The sequence below is a fragment of the Anabrus simplex genome, chromosome 8, assembly GCF_040414725.1.
Source record: "Anabrus simplex isolate iqAnaSimp1 chromosome 8, ASM4041472v1, whole genome shotgun sequence".
Taxonomy (NCBI): domain Eukaryota; kingdom Metazoa; phylum Arthropoda; class Insecta; order Orthoptera; family Tettigoniidae; genus Anabrus; species Anabrus simplex.
Window position 1 is genome coordinate 193,699,674 of NC_090272.1, and position 23,211 is coordinate 193,722,884.

Genomic DNA, 23,211 nt, shown 5'->3' on the forward strand with positions numbered 1-23,211 from the left:
AATGCGCGTAATTTTTGTCCTTTGAGATGTTGTTTTGGCATGTTCGTTTGCAGTATTCTTCGGTATAATTAAAAGAAACCCTTTTAAGTACTTGCAGGTTATTTTTACACAGTTTGTTTGATCTAAAAGCAGAATACTGTATACCTTAAATACGTCGAATGATCTTATGATATTAAATTCGTGAGACTCGCCATTACCTACGACGATCACATCATATGAAATAATATTTTTCTAAAATAAGCTCAGAAGAGCAAAACAACAAGGTCATCGACCTCCAAAATAAAAAAATGATGCACTAAAATATAAGGTAATTTAATCGCTCACGGAGGAAACGACCAGGCGATGTCACTCGTCAAAACAATGATCCCACACTCGCACACAGGATGCATGATCGTGCCGAAATGCTGACAGGACGAGTCCAAATGAACAAGGAGAAAGGTATAGGGATGGGGAGATCCACAATTCAACTGGGAAGTTCAGTACCGTACAAAATGTAATCGGCCCATAGGAAATCTCCGTGAGTGACTAATTAAGGGTTAAGGACAGAGATTACCCCTCGATTTATTCAAAATTTTGCCGACAAATTTGTCAATGAAATAACTATTAGCTTAGCGATGAGGGGGTTTATTATCAAACTTGAGGGTATCATACCCTCAGGACATATAGCTTCCTCCCTTCTAGTAGAGAAAAATAGAGTTTTTCCAACTCACCGGGTATTCTCAGAAACAGATGAGTGAAAGGGCAGTGTTTCCACTCTGGAACTCTCATGTACTCATCCTAAAAAAATGCATCAAGTATAAACTATCCTATTGGAAATTGGATGTTCTATCATTTTTGTAATTTACATATTTTAGATAGAACTATTACCGGTATTTGATTTGGAAGTTTGTGAAAGATATAGGCATATATATATATATTACAATATTAGTTTTACGCCACATCGACACAGTTAGGTCTTATGGCGACGATGGTATACGAAAGGGATAGGAGTGGAAAGGATGTGGCCGTAGCCTTAATTCAGGTACAGCCCCGGCATTTGCCTGGTGTGCAAGTCGGAAACCACGGAAAACCATCTTCAGGGCTGCCGACGGTGGGGTTCAAACCCACTATTGCCTGAATGGAAGTGAAGGATATAATAATCGTCGATACCCCCGTTGTAAGGTAAAACGCATGAAACATAAAAGTACGAAAATTATAGGACTATTTAGTACAACTTCCGTAATATAGTGCTTTTCGATACAGCTAATATTAATGGATAAGTCTGACATTTCCTGTATTGCCTATTGTTATGTCACTGTACACTAATCAAATAATACATAGCCTAGTGCAAGCATGTTTAAACTCAATGGATCTTCTCTCTCCATCAGTGGATAAGACAGAGAAAGGAAATGTTTTAAAACAGTTTTCATGAGAACATCACGCTTAGAATACATTTTTTTTATAGCAACGAAACGACACAAACATGTAGATGATTTTTAAAGATTTATTATCCGAGTATACCTTTCCAGGTATCATCTACCAAGAAATTAAGCTGGGACTTTATTGTTTTATTAATATTACTATTTGCAATGTGTTTGTAGGCCTACTTATTACTTCTGTTACACTTTATTCATGCATATACCAAATTTTGTTTTGTTCAGGTAGAACTGGTATCAAAAGTTATGCATATACCAGATTCTGTTGTGTTCAGGCAGAACCGGTATCATATTATTTAATGTGAAACCAGGGTCGTAGACAGCTTTGACGGGTCCCGGGCAACTGACTTGACTGCAACACGTAATATTTCACTTTCATATGCAACATTTTTAGCACCATAGCACTTCGCCTAATTCAGCCATACATCAGTGTTAACTGTATATTTGTTTCATACTGTTCTTACTGCTCATTAGAAACATGTTTTAGTATTTCATCAAATATTGTGTGTTGTTTAAATACAGCTGATGATGACCCCAAGTACGGTTGAAACTAGTCCGAAGCAACCCATGTAATGTACAGTAAATACACACAGTGTAAATAAAACTATGAATTGAATAGGTGGAAAATTTTTGTGTTTATAATTTATATATAATAGAAAAGAGAGTGTCAAAAAAGCTTTTTCAGAGAAGTTAACAGGAAAGAGACAACGAGGAAGACCCTGGAAGAAGTGGACAGATTCAATGTGGGAGTGCAGAGAGAAGAGGGGAGGAAAACCAAAAGATGTTCTCAAAAAAAGGAGAAGAGTGGTGGAGAGATAGGCAGCGATGGAGGTCCTTGATTCACAACCCAACCCGGGAAGCTGGAAATGGGAAATGAAGATGATGATGATAAGATAAGGAAAATAACATTTACCCAAACAAAATTTTAATATTACACAAATCTCTACTGAAAACTCACTCCACAAGCGAAATGGTCGAGAGGGTTGCCAGGTCCCGCTACATAAGATTAAGTGGTGGTGGTGATTATTGCTTTAAGAGGAAAAGCAATTTGGTAACCATCTTCTATTAACATTATCAGAAGGAAAATTGACACTTCAAAAAATGGAGATATAGGAAAAAGAAATGGAAGGGCCACGAAGGGCGTGAAAATTAAAAACTCCCTAATCCTCGAAAACATAATACTGTCAAGGTCGAAAAAGAAGGGAGTTCGGGTATGAAATATAAGAGCAAGGAACCTGACACAAGAAAGTGGAAGCAACGCCGGATTCACCTAGGGGAACCGTTGATGTTGTTCTATCACCCCCACCCACACAGGGATGTAAAATTAAGTAGCAAAATGGGGTGCAGATGTGCATTACATAGCTTACATTAAACCATCTTTATTATTTTACTGCCCATTTTTGTCATTATAAATGCCAATTTAAATTATTTCACTGCCTATTTCCTAAATTTTAAGTGCTTATTTGCCTGCCTATTTTAGCCAAAATAAATGCCTGAACTTCCGGGCTCTAGTTATCATGTTAAGTTTTGTTGATGTAACAAAAAGCATGTACTAGCTATAAGCTAAATAAATAAATAATTAATATTTCAGTCTCTGAATGAGCAGTCCCCTGGTAGTTGGCGCCACAGCGGAGTGATGATGTGGCCGTCGGGTGACATGGAGTTCCAAGGCAGACTCCCCACGTTCCACCAGAGCTACAACTACTCAGTTCCCTGGGAAGAGCGTGTTGATACAGTCATGAACTGGTTCACACATCCACAGACAGCAGCCAACCTGGTATTCATGTACTTTGAGGATCCTGACAGACACTCTCACGTGTTTGGACCCGAGTCTCCACAGGTCACGGAACAGATACGCAGAGTAGATAACATTACCAGGTACTGGAACAATGTTTTACAATACCTATGGGTAAGGTATCATAAAATAAAATTTCACAAAGGTTATTTTATAAATTTATAATGTCCAATAACGGACCATTTATATTGGTATTATAAATTTACTCATTCGGAACAAATATTTCAGATTCCCTATGGGAATCAACATCTATATCATCTGATGGCCAAGCAGGCATCAATTTTTGATAAGGAGACAAAGTCTCTCATAGTGCATTGGCACTGCCGGTGGCTACAATTAGCCTACGCAGTGGCCTCCATGGTATGCACTAGCCAGCGTCTTGGTAGGTGTGCTAGGTACCAACTGATGAGCCCAGCCTAGCACACGGGGGCAAAACGCTGGTAAACAGGAATGAGTTAGCTGGAAAATTTATAATGTCCAATAACGGACCATTTATATTGGTATTATAAATTTACTCATTCGGAACAAATATTTCAGATTCCCTATGGGAATCAACATCTATATCATCTGATGGCCAAGCAGGCATCAATTTTTGATAAGGAGACAAAGTCTCTCATAGTGCATTGGCACTGCCGGTGGCTACAATTAGCCTAAGCAGTGGCCTCCATGGTATGCACTAGCCAGCGTCTTGGTAGGTGTGCTAGGTACCAACTGATGAGCCCAGCCTAGCACACGGGGGCGAAACGCTGGCAAACAGGAATGAATTAGCTGGAAAATTTATAATGTCCAATAACGGACCATTTATATTGGTATTATAAGTGGTATGTTCCAAGCTGTCAGTGGAGAGATGGCGTGGGAGGACATCAGTAGACGAATTTGAGTGATGTCTTTAAAAGTAGGAAAGATCACAATATGAAGATAAAGTTGGAATTCAAGAGGACAAATTGGGGCAAATATTTGTTTATAGGAAGTGGAGTTAGGGATTGGAATAACTTACCAAGGGAAATGTTCAATAATTTTCCAATTTCTTTGCGATCATTTAAGAAAAGGCTAGGAAAACAACAGATAGGGAATCTGCCACCTGGGCGACTGCCCTAAATGCAGATCAGTAGTGATTGATTGATTGATTGATTGATTGAACTAAATTCAAATAAAACTTATGTAGTGAGACTAGAAATACCATGTAGGAAGTGCTTACAAGTCCTGTTAAAAACAAAACAAACAAAACAAAAAACTTAGGAAATAATTCTGAACAGTACAGTTTTGTCTCCTTCAAAATATTCTCCACCTCTATTAATACAATGCCATTTCTATGTACGGAAGCAGTCCTGGTGAATAATTTGTGGGATCACGTACAGTTCTACTTCTGATTTCAGTATGATCTCCTGAAACTATTGTCCTTTCAGTGTGAATTTCAGTTTAGGGAATGGAAAAAGTCTGTCAGTGAGTAGGGTGAATGCAGAAGCACAGTTGTCTCATCATACAAAATTCACAAATCAACAGTGATGCATGATCTGGTGCATTGTCTTGGTGGAGACTCCAGCAGTTTTTCTCCAAAGGTCTGGTCTCTTTCTCCTGACCTCTCTCAAACATCAAAGTCTCAAGACATCAAGTGATATACTGTTTACCCTCATGGTTTACAACACTTTCATATTCAACCTGCTTGTTGTGTTTTGTCTGCTCTCAGTGAACCACCATAAACTGTCTTCATCATTTCATATGTCCCTATAAATGTTTCCCCCAATTTGAGGTAGAAGTGAATGTTGATATGCTGCTTGTAATATCCATGTATCTTGACAATCCTACATACTCTACACGCATGCAAACTAAGAACTGCTGAGAGATTACTAATTGTTTCAGAAATGTGTGGCAAGTGGCTAGTTATTTAGGAAACTACTATACAATGCCACATACGAGAAGCTGTAGTATTTTCAAAATTCAGTTATATTTTGAACAGGCTTTGTATTTAAGTAAGTCACAATTTCTGACCTCAACTGTAAGTGTGAGACAGCCCTATATGACTTGGAGAGTGCAAAGATTGTCTTCATGGGTTCACACATATCTATGTCTAATTTGCACTCCTATGCTATCATTGCATTGCACATACAACACAATCAAGTAAAGTTCAAAATGTTTAGGCTCTTTAACAAAAGTTGTGCCAATTGTCCTCCAGTGCAATAGCCCTGTAAAATTTCCCTACCATAAAGGCAGAGAGTTAAACAGAAAAATTCACTTACAGAGCAGATAACATTTTGCAAATTTGTTTAGAAATCCCAAATAACCACCAGATAGGCCTTCCATACCAATGGAAACTTAAAAACAGAAAATGGATATTTTAGTCATAAAACTGTTAAATATACAAATAGAATGATAGCTATACAGGTGATACTGATATGTGATCCTTTTGATATGATGAGAACACTTAAAAATCCTAAGTAGCCTTCTATAATTAAGAGATTCATTTATGTTAATTTTTATTATGATAGCCCGTCTGGTGGCGATGATCATAGGGCATTTAGTCTTTATGGTCTGATACTGTGGTTAGCCAGTTTACCATCAGATTGCTGCAGAGAGTTACAATAATTGAAAATCTTCCACCTTTTTGATACTTTTTATTTGCTTTTTAGCAAATTTTTATTTGTAAACAGTACATGTTTCGTTCTCACTTGGGAACATCTTCAGCTGTTGTTAAGCTTAGGTGGATCACTAAGTTTTTGAACACGTTATTTGCAAGTACATTGATTCTCTTAAAGACTACTAGAATACAAATTAAATTAAAATGATGTTAAAACAATGTGGGGGTTAATGGGTTAATGAAATGAGACTGGATGATTACATAGTTGGTCAGCTTAAAAACTATATCTATTCATTAGAACAGTTGTTAAAAGTTTCACTTTGTTACCCTTTAAAAATGTCTGTTTGTCTTCCGGTTAAAAGGTTTTAAAAATGATTGGCTTCATGACACTGTTCAAATTGTTGTTGAATGTTTTTTCTTTCACTCCTTCCAGGTAAGCTGTTATTTATTATGAGCTTGCCTAAAGTGCCCTAAATTGAGTCTAATGAGGATCTTTGGAGCTGATTGCTGATCAATTTTGGGAAGGGAGTTTCGTCTCAATTTCTTGCTGTTGTTAGACTCCAATTCTACTGTGACCCTGGAGGGGGAACGTTTGATGCTGCTTTATGTCTAGTATACTAGTATACTATACTTGCAAATAACGTGTTCAAAAACTTAGTGATCCACCTAAGCTTAACAACAGCTGAAGATGTTCACAAGTGAGAACGAAACATGTACTGTTTACAAATAAAAATTTGCTAAAAAGCAAATAAAAAGTATCAAAAAGGTGGAAGATTTTCAATTATTGTAACTCTCTGTGATTAGATTTTGATAAGGAAAATGAAGCTGATTACTTGCAATCAGATTGTTGGCCGGCAGAGTAAGAGAAGTGGTCATATACAATTTCTAATCACTAAATTGCATTCAATTCCAAATCTCTCCACAGTTCATATGGAGTGAGGGTGCATAATGCTGTTGATGGTCATCCGTCCACTGGGTAGAGATATTAAGCCTTGAGCAGACCTCTTGGTGTTATTCGACTGGAAGAGGCTAAATGGAAAATTCTAAATTCCCATGGAGGGAATTGCTAGGCGGGCAATAATTCCATTGTGGAGATTTATCTCCCGTATGCAGTTATCAGGCTGTGCCTCTTATAAGGGCTTCTGATAAGTTCACCTGCATACACTCCAGCGTCAGTGGGTAGGGTCTGACACATCCCACTCTGATGAGTCTAGTGTCAGACCTAAGACGAAACACTGGTTAATAGAGCAAACGCCTGAAAAGCCTTACATCTGATATGTTTTTGACAGGAAGAGGTTTCACCCTCTCCCTACCTCATCACCTCCACTACCACATACCCAGATGTGCAAATCACCTGTGGGTGTGAACTAGAATGACCTGCACCAGGCCTCTCCACAGACCACATGACATCACATCATCACTGTTATGATATTTATTAAAAACTAAATAGCCTAAGTACTTTATCAAAACACAGGGTCTCTCTTATAAACCCAGACCGTCCAGGGGTGTTTCTACTTTCCGAGACCTAAAGCTGTACGGGACACATGCGCATAGTTCTTTACCTTGCAAGGAGTGTGCACATGTTTGACCTAGCATCAATAGCCAGTCTGAATTTCAGCTGTTAACAGGTGAGACAGTTATCATTACAACACCATATTTTCGTATGTAAAAGTTATTTTAAGTACGAGTCAGCTTGACAGGGACATGATGCATTTGTTCAGCAATTTCCTGGTGATGTGCCACCTTCATGAGCACAGATTCACGTAATTGTGAATAAATTTGAAACTACGGGCTCAGTGTTCAATAAAAAACATACGCGTACACAAACAGTTTTAACACAGGAAAACGTAGATGACGTTGGTGCGAATCTTGAATTGTCACCGAATAAATCACTCACAAAATTACCACAACACGTAGGGGCTTCAGTTTCTTCTGCACACAGAACTACAAAGCTGTTAGACATCAAACCGTACAGGTTTACATGGGCCCATTGTTTGAAACTTGCTGATCCAGCCAGAAGAATGAGATATTGTGAGTGGTATCTTGCATCAATGAATGATCGTTTATTCGATCCACAGCTTATGTTCTTTTCAGATGACGCCTGGTTTCATCTTATTGGTCATGTGAACAGTCATTCAAAGTAATAAACTTCATGGTTAGGTTCCATATTGAGTTAAGACTATACTTAAAATAAATACAATTTTTTAATGTTCCACCTTCTCAGTACTAAAAATCATTTGATGTTTTACAAAAACATTACAATGATATTAACAGGTACTAGTTTCGGTCCACTGTGGACCATCATCAGCCTAGCCGAAGTACATAAGCAAAAGACATAGTCATGAAATAAAATAAAGTGTTGTTGGTGTTGTTGTTTGAGTCATCAGTCCATAGACTGGTTTGATGCAGCTCTCCATGCCACCCTATCCTGTGCTCACCTTTTCATTTCTACGTAACTATTGCATCCTACATCTGCTCTAATCTGCTTGTCATATTCATACCTTGGTCTACCCCTACCGTTCTTACCACCTACACTTCCTTCAAAAACCAACTGAACAAGTCCTGGGTGTTTTAAGATGTGTCCTATCATTCTATCTCTTCTTTTAGTCAAATTTAGCCAAATCGATCTCCACTCACCAATTCGATTCAGTATCTCTTCATTCGTGATTCGATCTATCCATTTCACCTTCAGCATTCTTCTGTAACACCACATTTCAAAAGCTTCTATTCTCTTTCTTTCTGAGCCAGTTATCGTCCATGTTTCACTTCCATACAATGCCACGCTCTACACGAAAGTCTTCAAAAACATCTTTCTAATTCCGATATCAATGTTTGAAGTGAGCAAATTTCTTTTCTTAAGAAAGCTCTTCCTTGCTTGTGCTAGTCTGCATTTTATGTCCTCCTTACTTCTGCCATCGTTAGTTATTTTACTACCCAAGTAACAATATTCATCTACTTCCTTTAAAACTTCATTTCCTAATCTAATATTTCCTACATCACTTGCCTTCGTTCGACTGCACTCCATTACTTTTGTTTTGGACTTATTTATTTTCATCTTGTACTCCTTACCCAAGACTTCATCCATACCATTCAGCAACTTCTCGAGATCTTCTGTGTCTCAGATAAAATAACAATATCATCGGCAAATCTCAAGGTTTTGATTTCCTCTCCTTGGACTGTGATTCCCTTTCCAAATTTCTCTTTGATTTCCTTTACTGCCTGTTCTATGTAAACATTGAAAAGGAGAGGAGACAAACTGCAGCCTTGCCTCACGCCTTTCTGGATTGCTGCTTCTTTTTCAAAGCCCTCGATTCTTATCACTGCAGACTGATTTTTATACAGATTGTAGATAATTCTTCGTTCTTGGTATCTGATCCCTATCATCTTCAGAATCATAAATAGCTTGGTCCAATCAACATTATTGAATGCCTTTTCTAGATCTATGAATGCCATGTACGTGGGCTTGTCCTTCTTGATTCGATCCTCTAAGATCAGACGTAAAGTCAGGATTACTTCACGTGTTCCTACGTTTCTTCTGAAGCCAAATTGATCTTCTCCCAACTCAGCTTCAACTTGTTCTTCCATTCTTCTGTAAATCATACGTGTTCAAATTTTGCAGGCATGAGATACTAAACTAATGCTGCGGTAGTTTTCACACCTGTCAGCACTGGCTTTCTTGGGAATAGGTATAACAACATTCTTCCGAAAATCGGATGGGACTTCTCCTGTCTCATACATCTTGCACACTAAATGAAATAACCTTGCCATGCTGGTTTCTCCTAAGGCAGTCAGTAATTCAGAGGGAATGTCATCAATTCCAGGTGCCTTGTTCCTATTTAGGTCACTCACAGCTCTGTCAAACTCTGACCTCAAAATTGGGTCTCCCATTTCATCAGAATCAACAACTTCTTCATGTTCCAGAACCAAATTATCTACATCTTCACCTTGATACAACTGTTGGATATGCTCCTGCCATCTTTCTGCTTTGTCTTCTTTCCCTAGAAGTGGCTTTCCATCTGAGCTCTTAATATTCATACACCTAGATTTCCTTGATTTTCCTGTATGCAGCATCTACCTTTCCCAGGACCATACAGCCTTCGACATCCTTGCACTTCTCCTTCAGCCATTCTTCCTTAGCTACCTTGCGCTTTCTATCCACTTGATTCTTTAATCGCCTGTATTCTTTTCTGCCCTCTTCATTTCTAGCATTCTTGTATTTTCGTCATTAATCAATCAGGTCTAATATCTCCTGAGTTATCCACTGATTCTTAGTTGATCTTTTCTTCCTTCCTAACATTTCTTCAGCAGCCCTACTGACTTCATTTTTCATGACTCTCCACTCTTCCTCTATAGTGTTTCCTTCAGCCTTTTCATTTAGTCCTTGTGCAACATGTTCCTTGAAACAATCCCTCACACTCTTTTCTTTCAACTTGTCTAGATCCCATCTTTCTTCATTCTTTCCTTTCTTCAATTTCTTCAACTTCAGATGGCATTTCATGACCAACAAGTTGTGGTCAGAATCCACGTCTGCTCCTGGAAAAGTTTTGCAATCCAACACCTGGTTTCGGAATCTCTGCCTAATCATAATGAAGTCTATTTGATACCTTCCAGTGTCTTCAGGTCTCGTCCATGTATACAGCCGCCGTTTGTGGTGTTTGGACCAAGTATTAGCAAGGACTAAATTATGATCAGTGCAGAATTCAATCAGCCGACTTCCTCTTTCGTTCCTTTGTCCCAATCCAAATTCTCCTACTGTACTACCTTCTCTTCCTTGGCCTACCACTGCATTCCAGTCTCCCATCACAATTAGATTCTCGTCACCTTTTACATATTGTATTAAATCTTCATATATTCTTTCTGTTTCATCATCCGCTGAACTAGTAGGCATATAGACCTGCACTACTGTGGTGGGCATTGGTTTGGTGTCTATCTTGACGACAATAATTCTTTCACTATGCTCGTCGTAGTAGCTTACCCGCTGCCCTATTTTCTTATTCATTATTAAACCAACTACTGCATTTCCCCTGTTTGATTTTGTGTTGATAATTCGGTAGTCGCCTGACCAAAAATCTTGTTCTTCCTGCCAACATACTTCACTTATACCAACTACATCTAACTTTAGCCTATCCATCTCCCTTTTCAGATTCTCTAACCTACCACAATGATTCAAACTTCTAACATTCCATGCTCCGACTCGCAGAATGTCAGTATCCATCTTCCTGATGATCGCCCCCTCTCTTGTAGTCCCCACCCGGAGATCCGAATGGGGGACTAGTTTACCTCCGGAATATTTTACCCGGGAGGAAGCCATCATCAGTACATCATTCATACAGAGAGAGCTGCATGTCCTTGGGAGGTAGTTACGGCTGTAGTTTCCCGTTGCTTTCAGCCGTGTAGCAGTATCAACACAGCTAAGCCATGTTGAGTATTATTACAAGGCCGTATCAGTCAATCATCTAGACTGCCACCCTTGCAACTACCAAAAGGCTGCTACCCTCCTTTCGATGAACCATTCGTTAGTCTGGTCTCTCAACAGACACCCATCCGATATGGTTGCACCTGCGACTCGGCTATCTGCATCATTGGGACACGCAAGCCTCCCCACTGCGGCAAGGTCACATGGTCCTGGAGAAATGAGATGGGATGGTGGTGGAATGACATACAAAAGTGAAAAAATGTTTACATGAATTGTGATAAATGTAGCAAAGATGCGTTAACATTGACAAATAAAATCTTTGTGAAGTCACATAAAATCTTCTGATGAGAAAGTCTTTGGTTGACGGTTACTCCTGTGTTGCACAATTAAAGTTATATCTGGTATATACGAAGTCCTATGTTTCTGGAAAGTTCTAGATGTGAGTTCCACATTAGCTTAGAGGGAAAATTGTCCAATTGAATATATTCAATACAGCAAGTTTGTTCTACATAGCACAAGGTGAGTCATCGTTATTTTGTTTCTTTCCCTTGCTCGTTCTCTATTTGATTCCTCGCGTTAATTCTAACTTCTTTTTTTCAGGTTCATTGGGTTCCTATTGAATTGAGACTACTTCTGTTTAACACAGCAAGTCTTCATTCCACCATAGAACATGCCCAACTCTGTCAACTTTTAATTTTATGCTGGTCTCATTGGACATTGCTTTTGTACTTCGGCTAGGGTGATGATGGTCCACAGTGGACCGAAACTAGTACCTGTTAATATCATTGTAATGTTTTTGTAAAACATCAAATGATTTTTAGTATTGAGAAGTGGAACATTAAAAAATTGTATTTATTTTAAGCATGTGAACAGTCATAAATCTTGCTATTGTTGTGCAGAAAATCCTAATGGTGTTTATGAAATCCCTCATTATGAAGGAAGACACTTCCAACATCTTTTATAAGGTAAGATTTCATGTAAGATTATATAAACGCTTAAAGCAGGGCGGTGGCACGCGACGTAAGGCAGCTGCTGTAGCGCAGAGTACAAACAGTGCTTGGTCTGGGTTTATAAGAGAGACCCTGTATGAACATTGCTGACCTAGTCCTTGCCTCCAGCTAAGTCAGGGGTCACTGATCAGGCATTCTGAACCAGAGTTTACACGTGGTAGAGTGACCAGTTCCTTTCTGCTTCTATTCTAGCCAACAGCATGTGGGTTACCTATCCAAGTGGTCACCATACTCATTGTTGCTTAACTTCGGAGATCTTACAGGATTCGGTGATTCAACATGCAGTTGGCGATATTTGTGAAGTGATCACATTTCCCCAGTCAGTGTATTTTGTTATCACTTACGTATAATAACAGGGTTCAGAAGAATTGAAAATTTAATAAGAAATTAATCTGCTCTGTGTACAGATATATCTACGATAGCCTGAAGGAGAACAACTTATCAGACACAGTAAATGTGCTGCTTGTCAGTGACCATGGAATGGAAACCGTGACAAAAGACAAGATTATCGACCTCAGCAGTCTGCTTACAGAGTATAATGTAACACAGGTGGGGACCTCACCAGTGTTGCACCTGTTCCCTTCAAATGGTAAGGACGCTTATTCTTCCCTAGACTTGGAGGTACCTACATGTAGAGTGCATGAAAAAGTGGTGGATTACACTGTCTTGCGATGGTTTCATTGCCGCCATCCTGTATTGCTTTTGAGGATGACTTCTGCATCCTGAATCAGGATCTGATGTTAATTTTTTCCCATCCCATCACATTTTTTCAAACATCCTATATTATGTTTATTTCATCACATGCACTAATGCACTTCTTACATTGTTAGAAAGAGTGTTGCTTTAATTTAGATTTCCATATTCTTTTATTCATTTATTTTATTATTTTATTAATTCGATGTCTTCCAGCTATCTCGTAGTGTTGTATTATCATGCTTAGAGTGTAGAGCCGGCAACGTGCGGTTTTGGCTGAGTGGCATCATTCTGTTGTGCTTCGTCTGCAACAGTCTGAGTTGTGTTTCGCTTGCTAGTGAAAAGAGATTTTTGTCTTTATAAGCATTCTATATGCGAGTGACGTATTGTGTTAATATTTTTATTGAACTTACATCTATCAACATGCCACGACATGACTGCAAGAACAATCCAGATACATTCTGCTATGTATGTGGAAGTTTCGTGCCGATGAGACAGCGGCGCAATATAACCGAGTTCATGAGAAAGGCCTCAAAGCATACTTTGGCTTGAAACCTGGAGACCAAGACAAGCCGTGGGCACCACATAAGGCTTGTAAAACCTGTATAGAATAGTTTGGCAATGGGTGAACGGTAAGCAAACTGTGTTGCCATTCAGTATTCCAATGGTGTTGAGAACCCCCAGACCACAGTACTCACTGCTACTTCTGTTCCGTGAATGTGAAGGGATTTAACAGCAGCAACAAAGGTAACATTGTGTATCCAAGCAATATTCGATCTGGAATTTTACCTGTTCCTCATCATCCTGATACACCAGTACCACAGCGTCCAGAACATTTACAGGATTGTCTCTCTTCTGAATCTGATGCAGAAATGGTAGGTACTAACTCTGGCTGTGATTTCTCCCCTGAATGTGTTGAAAAAGAACCAAGACTGTTCGAGCAAAGTGCATTAAATGACTTCATTCGAGATCTTGGCCTTACAAAGGAATCTGCCTAGTTACTCAGGTCTAGACTTTGTGAAAGGAACATGTTGGCACCAGGGATGACGTACTATTGGTACTGACATCGTGAACAAGAATTTACACCCTTCTTTTCTGAAGAGGGAGACTTGTTTTACTGCAACAACATTCCGGAGGTTATTTTAAAACTAGGAGCACCACAGTATGACCCTATTGACTGGAGACTTTTCATCGACGCCTCCAAGCATAGTTTGAAGTGCGTCCTTTTTCACAATGAAAACAAACTTGGATCCATTCCCGTTGCTCATTCAATTATTATGCGAGAAACATATAGAAATCTCAAAATGCTGTTGTGTAAACTGAAGTACCAGGAACACAAGTGGCAAGTGTGTGGTGATTTCAAAGTGATAGGTATTTTGTTACGTTTACAAGGAGGTTACACAAAACACCTGTGCTTTCTGTGCGAGTGGGGCAGTCGAGCAAGGTTACATCACTGGACTCAAAAAAGAATGGCCACGTAGACAATGGACTGTAGGGTTGAAAAACATAAAACAAGAAACTCTTTTTCACAAGAGCAAAATACTGTTACTTCTGCTTCATATCAAATTAAGGCTTATGAAGCAATTCATTAAGGCCCTAAACAGTACCTGTGTCATCGATTCTCAGGCATCAGTAATTCCAAAATCAAGGAGGGTATTTTCACAGGTTCAGATATCAGAAAACTTGTTTCTGATGTTAATTTTGAAGACGTTATGTGCACTGCAGAGTGATCGGCATGGACAACATTCTGGAATGTGGTCAAAACCTTTCTTGGAAACACAAAGGATTCAGAGTACGAACAAATGGTGGATGGATTGCTTGTTTCTTTCCAAGATTTAGACTGCAAAATGAGCTTGAAAGTGCACATGTTACATTCACATCTGGACTATTTCCCTGAGAACCTAGGAATGCTGAGCAAAGAGCAAGGAGAAAGATTCTATCAGGATCTACAGGGAATGAAACACAGATATCAAGGGAAATGGAACAAAAGCATGCTGGCAGATTACTGCTGGTTACTAAAGAGAGAAGGTCCAACTACTCCTCACACACGAAAAGCAAGGCAAAGAAGTTTCTTATACTAAGGTAGGACATTATAAAATTGAAACCGCAGACTTACCATTCTCAGTACGTTATGAGGCTTAATGCGTGGTAAATTTTGGTCCATTTGGCTGTGTTTTTCTACAGATCTGTTAACGCAATACACTACATATCTTTATATTATGTTCATAAGTACTGTATACCAGTGTAAGATAGGAGTGTTCAAATCGGTGAAAATAATAAGAAGCGTTCTTTACATGTGATAATAGTAATCTTGCATGTGCGCGTGCTGCATTTTTATCAAATTTTCATTTTGAATTTGCACAAAAACCTGATTTGATAAGGGAAAATTGACTTCAGTTCCAGAATCAGCATGCCCGAAATATAAAAGATCACTATGTAAATTTCATGCAATGATCGGAAAGTTTGAATTCGCAGCCAGTGTTATCAATAACTCTTCAATCTCCTTTTCAAACCTATAAAATTGGAAAAATTATTTCCCTATAACATACAGTAGCAATGATGTAATATTTAATCCTATTTCTAAAAAGAAACCTTCTTTTCAGAATACATGACAGATGAACACAGTCATATTTCTCTTTGATATTCGTAATTTTACCTGTTATCTATTTAACATCACAATATATGTGGACTGGAAATTTAATAGTGGCAACCCTACCGCGAACATGAAATGAAACGGAATTAATTATTGACAATTCTACCACATCTTACTACTCTATCTCTAACTAACTTCACTGTAAACTGAATCACAGACCTGTTGAAATGTGACCATGCTGTGGAGAGAAGAAACCGGTTTTGTTTGAGTAGCTACTAAACTGTTGTGTGTTGTGTATTCACTATTTTTAGCCCCCAGGGGCTGTTAACTTGCAAGCATGGGTTAGTGACCCATGGGCCCTTAGCTGAGTCTTGACATTGCCTCCACTTTCATGTGCCAGGCTCCTCACTTTTATCTATCCTATCCAACCTCCTATGGTCAACTCTTGTTCTTTCCTGACCCGGACAGTATTAGATGTCACTAAAGAGTCTTTTATTTTCACATCCTTCATGGTCCTTGCCTTTCTTTGGCCAATACTATCATTTTTCAAAGTGTCTGACTCCTTCCATTTTTCCCTCTGATTGTTAATATAGGATGGTTGCCCAATTATATTTCCTCTTAAAATAGTAATTACCACTACTCAACATGTTTACTAAACAGGAACAGTGATGCTGGAAGAAAATTCAATGGCCTGTGGCCATACAGCAAGACAATGTCATGAAAGTCTTTGTGAAGCATGTGGTGAAAGGTGTAACCATACAGAACGGTGATGACTTGGGTTAGAGATTTCAATGACGGTCACGAAAGCATGGCGGACCTGGCTCAGCCGGGTCACCCTAGTGTCGGTGAAGATGAAGTGTAGGCTCTTGCCACTGTTAGACACAGATCAATGTCAAATGATTCACGGGTTAAGTCACAAGACGGGATTATTGCATACAACTGTGCTGTGTATTCTAAAGAAATGCCCGATAACGCAGAAAATTATAAATCGGTAGGTTCCCCACGAGTCAATGGAACTACAGCGATGGTTAGGGTACGGCGGTGCTCAGTATCTCTTGGAGTGCTATGGTCATAATAGTGATGATTTCTTATGCCATATTATTGCGCTTTACAAGATGTGGGCCAGATCGTATCAACCTGAACTTATTCAATGAGTGGCGTCATAACAGGTCACCATGCAAAACACCACGCAGGTAGAGGCGGCGTGGCTGGCCAGTTCATCTTCCACGCTCTTGCTCTTTCTTTCTCGCACACATATTACTTCCCTAGCCTTGGCTTCCTCCCACAGCTCATTCCTGTCTATGCGATGCTCAAATGAACAAATTTTGACACACCAAAACAGGTGTTAAATACACAATTGGGCATCTAATTTTGATATGGCTGAATTTCTACTGAAGTCGTACGATATTTCAATCAGATTGGAGACTTAGAGATGAAAGAACTTCCTTGTAAGATTGTCAATCTCTTATGTTAATTTTAAGGACACTTCCTCTGAAACATTGAAACTTTGTCATTATATGAATGTTTCATCTAAACAGTGTTATGTGGCTGAAGACGTTGATAATATACAAAACATGTACCACTTTTAACCAATAAGTTGCCTCAAGCAATTTAGTGTATCGACAAGGTAGAAAATAAAAAATCCTTAGTTGTGAATCTAATTTTGATATGGCGGAATAAAATATTCTTATCAAAGTCGTCGTACCAAATCTCAGTCAGATCAGAGACTTACAGATGAAAGGGTTTCCTTGTTAGTACTAAATAAATAGTTGCCACAATTAAAGTTCCAACCCATATAATTTTTCATTGTATGTAATTGAGAAGTGTCTGTTCAAAAGGTGCTGTTTCCACTTTGAGAACAAATTCAGTATTTCATCCACATGCATTACAGTAGTTGAATATTATTGAATGCCTTGAGCAATCTAGACCAGAAAGATGTAATTCCTTAAAAGTTGTATCATATCCAGTCACAGGTACATTCCAAGAGCCTTTTACAGTATTATACTTTTTCTTGCATCTTTCCTCAACTTTCTTATGGTGGAAATAGTGTATTTTGAACAGACACTCGTCACTGATGGGTACTGTAAAACTATACAAAAAGTAATATATTTGTATTGACATCCTCCTACCATTCTTACCCCAATACTTCCCTCTGACAATAACTGAACAAATCATGAATGTCTCAAGATATGCACCCCAGGGGCTCTCAACTTGGGAGTGTGGGTTGGTGATCACGGGACCCTTAGCTGAGCCCTGACATTGCTTCCACTTACTTGTGCCACCCTCCTCACTTTCATTTATCCTATCCAACATCCATTGGTCAACTCTTATTCTTTTCCAAGCCCAATAGTATTAGACCATTCAAGGCCTAGGGATTCTTTCATTTTCACGCCCTTCATAGCCGTTGTCTTTCTTTGGCCGATACTTTCATTTTTCGAAGTGTCAGATCCCTTCCATTTTGTTCCCTCTGATTAGTGTTAATAGAAGTATAGAGGTAGTGTGCATGCCTCTTACCCGGAGGCATTGGGTTTGATTCCCGGCCAGGTCAGTGACTATTACCTGAATCTGAGGGCTATAATGCAAGGTCCTCTCAGCCTACATGATTACAATTAAGGAGCTATCTGATGGTGAGATGGTGGCCCCAGTCTAGAAAGCCAAGTTGAGAGGATTTGTCCTGTCAACCTCATGACACCTTGTAATCGACAAGTTCCAAGCTAATGGCACAGTTACTAAACAACATATTGTCAAATAGAATGGTATAGGCTGTGATGGGTAGTAAGCACAGTTAAGCTGAAGTTCTCGGCAATGGTCTCCCTCAAGGTTATGAGCTGTGTCCAATTCTGTTCAATTTGTACACTGCGCACATACCACTTATGACTATTCTGAGAACCCAGCAATGGTAACTCAATATTCCTCTGCAAAACAGTTGAGAGAATTCTTAGTGCCAATCCCTCTGCCTTGAGAGAGTACTTCAGAAATTGGTGTCTGGGAGACAAAATACCACCAAAACAAAAGTTGTTTCTTCTATCTAAATAATACACAGGCAAATGCTACTGTCTGAGTTGGCTGTGAGCTTGCATTTGGGAGTTATTAGGTTTGAACCCCGCTGTTGGCAGTCCTAAAGATGGTTTTCCATGGTTTCTTATTTTCACATCAGCAAATGCAGAGAGCTGTACCTCAATTAAGGCTACGGCCAGTTCCTTCCCACTCCTAGCTCATTGTCACCATAAGACCTATACTTGTCAGTGCAATGTAAAGCATATTGTAAAAAAAAAAAAAAGTTACTCTAAAGGTCTCACTTGATGGCACACTGCTACCTTATGACTCAAACCCAAAGTACCTTGGAGATAGTCTTGATTGTATACTATTTTTTAATAAACACCTGAATAAGAGTGCTGATAAGCTACAGACAAGGAACAACATTCTCCACAAACTGGCTGGTTCAACATGGAGAGCCTCTGCATCCACTCTCCAAACATAAATGATGTCATTAGTATACTCTACAGCAGAGTACTGCTCTTCAGTGGGGATGTACATTCCGCATGTTAAGAAGCTTAATGAAGTCTTGAATCAAATCATGCGTATCGTCAGTGGCCTTCGGTTTTTGGTTACCTGTGTTGAGTCACGTTGATCCTCCTAGGATAAGACACTGTAACAACCTGGTAAAAAAGTACAGAAGGATATCACCAAACACAGCTCTTCCTATCCATCAGGACATTGTTGTAGGATTCAGGCACATAAAGTCTCAATTGCCACCGATTGAGACGGCACAGGTGCTCATCAGCAGAACCTAAACTGGAGTGGAAAAACATCAATTTGAATGGAGAAGTGCAGCTCTGAAGGAGTGGAAGATATGTATTATTTAACACCTAGCACCTTCCTGCTGATGTTGAACTCCCATAAAAACTTGGGTTGCCCTGAATAGAATTCGAACCAACCATGAACAATGTGGGTTACTGCTTAATAAGAGGGGGTATACTAACTTTCCTTAACTGTGACTGTGGTGCAGAGAATCAAATGATCCACCCTATCATAGAAGAATATCCAAAGAGAGCATACTCTGGATCACTGAAGGATTTTGTGTCAACTTCTAAAGGCCATCCAGAGGAGTGTGACAGGCTTCAGCAGCCGGCACAATTCCTATCCTCACCGCTAGATGGTGGCTTCATTCATTCATTCATTCCATTCCTGATCCGGTCGAATGACTGGAAACAGGCTGTAGATTTTCATTTCAACTAAAGGCCATACAGTGGCTAGACAAACTGAACATATGCCCATGAAATCCTTAGGGCAATGGTTTGCTCCAATTCTTGTATATACGAAGGCTGATCAAATATAAACGGGAGTTTTGTTCCTGAACATCAACAGTTGGTAGGACTGGCTCTGCGCTTCTGCTATGCTTAGGCGGCTGTTAGGAGTGGGGAGAGCGTGCTGTTATGATATTTCCCGCCGTTTCTTCAGTAATGCTCATGATGTCGGAGCGACAGGTGCACCCTCCACTGCGCAATATATACTTATAAAATTTCTTGCTTGTGAAGGAGTTACAGAAGTGGAAATTTGCCAGAGATTGACTGCACAGTTTGGTGATCAAACATTGTCAAGGATGCGTGTGTCTGCCTGGCATAAAAAGTTCAAGGAAGAATGAGAATGTGTGGAAAATCAGCAACACAGTCGCCGTTCTCGGACCAACATTACAGATGAAAAAATTTGTGCGGTTAAAGGCATTATTGACGACGATCGACGGGCATGAGCGACGCACAATCAATGCTGCTTACTACTGTGAGCTGTTGAACAAGGCGAGGGTTGCATATCGCCTCAAAAGACGGGATCAACCGATTCGACAGGTCATCCTCCTCCAGGACAATGCACAGCCACATACTGCAGCTCTAACTGTCTCCAAGCTACAGGAAATGGACTGGATTACACTTGATCATCCTCCTTACAGCCCGGACTTATCACCCTGCAATATCCATTTGTTCGGACCGCTTAAGAAGTTATAGGAGGGCAACGATTTGAAGATGACGAAAGTGTGGAAGACTTCGTGCGCAACTGGCTGGTGATACGACCATGTTCTTTTTACAATGAGGGCATCAAAAAGCTGCCCATACGCAGGAAACTATGTGGAAAAATAAATTGTAATTGCCTTGTGTTTTTCAATGAATGAATTTAAATAAAAAATAAAATCCTGTTTATATTTGATCCCCCCTCATATGAGGGCTATTTCTTTATTAGTGGCAAGACTGTTATATGTACACCAGGATATCAAACAGTGTTTCTTGTATACACACACACATTAGGGTGATACCAAACTTGCCTCACAGTATATGGACTGTTCCATCCAATGGTCCACCCCCATGCACTGTGCTGCAAAGAATAGCGTTGTCCTTTAGAGACTGGTCAAATGGTTAGTATCCAAGATGATGGAGGTATTCCTACACCATATAATAGGGATGGATCAAACGGCCCATTCGTACGAGCCCGAATTGAAATTGAACTAATTGCATCATTATAGGTTATCACAAAAGTCAAAAGTGCATCAAAACTCCGAGAAAGTGATTATGATTTTACATTACAACTGTGATGGCATTACCGCATACTGTATCCCAAAGACATACCATCAATGTGCAGTATTATTGTTCATTTTTGGAGTAAAAAGTAAATTCGTCTTGTCCTGAGGTGGTGCAGCTCTTTTTAGGCGCACCCCTAGTGGAGGTGAGCTGCATGTGCCATTTCAACCACATAACAGCCCTCCTGCCATTCTTAAATCTCTGGTAATTTTTTTTCATCTCCGTACAGGTCACGACAGCGCTGGAAGGGGTTGAAGGTTAAGGCTTCCACTATCCATAACCTCAGCTGATGAGGTAGAATGGTTAGCTCTAAACCCAGCTGCCTTTGCCCCCAGGAATTAACCTGGTACACATTTTTGGTGTAGGCTGAGTGAACCTCAGGACCATGTGCAGCTCTAGAAGTGGAAATCTTGTTTCTTAAATTTTTTTACTTACTGACAGGAATTCAAACCTACATCCTTCTGGATGAACCGAGCACACCTCGGCCAGGCAGCCCCTTAAATTTCTGAGAGTACTGGCAATTGAACCCAGGCCTCCGTGGATGGCAGCTAATAACGCTAACTGTTACGCTACAGAGGCAGATAGTTTTGGAAGTGATACTGAGGATGTAGGAACCATTTCGTGGCACTCATTTCTGAACTGTTCTCGAAGTTCTGGAGGAGATAGAATGCTCTGTTCACACCATCTAGAGAACAGATGCTGCTACAGGGACACTGTGGCTTCCACATCACAGGTAATGAGTTCTACACAGTGCTGGAGACTACAGTGAGGGACTGTAGATGTTTCATAGAGGTATCTCTTTTGAATTAGTTGTAAATAATAGTTTCCACTAATAAAGAAATAACCCTTATGTGTGTATGTTGTATTTTTATGTACAATGCCATAAACTTCAAATTAAACAACCATGAGGATCACAAATATCTTGGTACAGACATAATCAGTTGGCTTTTCCAGATCTACAAATATGTATTTATGGGCATGCTCCATTTTTTTAAATTTTTTTTTCTTTTTCTTTTTACAATGAGACATGGAGTTTGTTTATGATTCAAGTGTTCCCACATTTCTTTGCAAAAGCAAGTGAGTTGTCCATGATAAGTTTGAATTCAGGAAATGATGGCATTGAACCCCTCATAGGCAGTTCTATAGATAGTTTCCGATTTTCATGCTTCCTCTTGCAATTTTAGAGCTGTCACAATCAAATTCCTTTTTTAGCTGGGCTGAGTGCCTCAGACAAACATGCCCTAGTTAGCAGATTCGATCCAAGCTCAGTCCGTTGGTACTTGAAGGTGCTAGAATAAGTAAGCCTCAATGTTGGTAGATTTATCAGCAGTTAAAAGAACTTCTGTGGACAAAAATTCCAGCATCTCGGCATCTCAAAAGACTATAAAAATAATCAGTGTGCCAAAAATGCGGTAACATTATTAATAAAATGAATGGACTCTGTCAGAGGCATGGCTGCAAGATTTCTGGAATAAAAACATCATTCTAACATAAATTAAGCAGATCGAATTTAGATGTACAACAAACAGGCTCCACTGACATGGTAGTTATGCAGGGCTGTACCTGCTGTGTGGATGCCACCAATTTCTTGCGCTGCCTGTACTCTCTGACCCATTCTGATCTGGACTTTTTGGGCTTACTTGATTCCTCAAGTATCCTTCTATCCTTCTGAATGCATTTACAGTGGATTCTGGTCTACTTAGACCAAATATATTTTGCAAATTTAGCACAATTTTAAGCTTTCAAACCGACCTGATCACGAAGTTATGGAGGTAATGGTGATCAATGGTAGCTAGTATGATAAAGATCTATGTAATAATACCACTTCTACCATGGACTCATGAACTATACTAATTTTCCTGCATCACAACAATCTTGATTTCAACACAAAATGACAGACACCACCACCATTTGCCATGATGTCACTGATTATTGAAACTAATCTCAAAGGATGGTTTCATCTTTCACCTATTTAATTATATATTAACCCTTTAGAAATCACTTACAGATACAAAGCTATGAAGCTGAACTTACTATAGATTCCCATGTGAAGCTCAAAATTCTACAGGGGCACAGTACACAAATGAAACAAAAGACTTACTCTATGTCAAAATTCTTTGAAAATCAGCCTATTCCAGTTTCAACTT

At 39.4% G+C, this 23,211-nt stretch overlaps 1 protein-coding gene across 1 annotated transcript in view; it reads left to right on the top strand.

Moving 5' to 3' along the window:
• The window catches only part of LOC136879361 (ectonucleotide pyrophosphatase/phosphodiesterase family member 5), a 78,472-nt gene that overhangs the window by 37,907 nt on the left and 17,354 nt on the right, over nt 1-23,211 (top strand). Inside the window, exons 2-3 of the mRNA XM_067153177.2 lie at nt 3,007-3,293; nt 12,619-12,800. Coding sequence (XP_067009278.2) covers nt 3,007-3,293; nt 12,619-12,800 — 469 coding nt within the window. The remainder of the gene's footprint in view (nt 1-3,006; nt 3,294-12,618; nt 12,801-23,211) is intronic.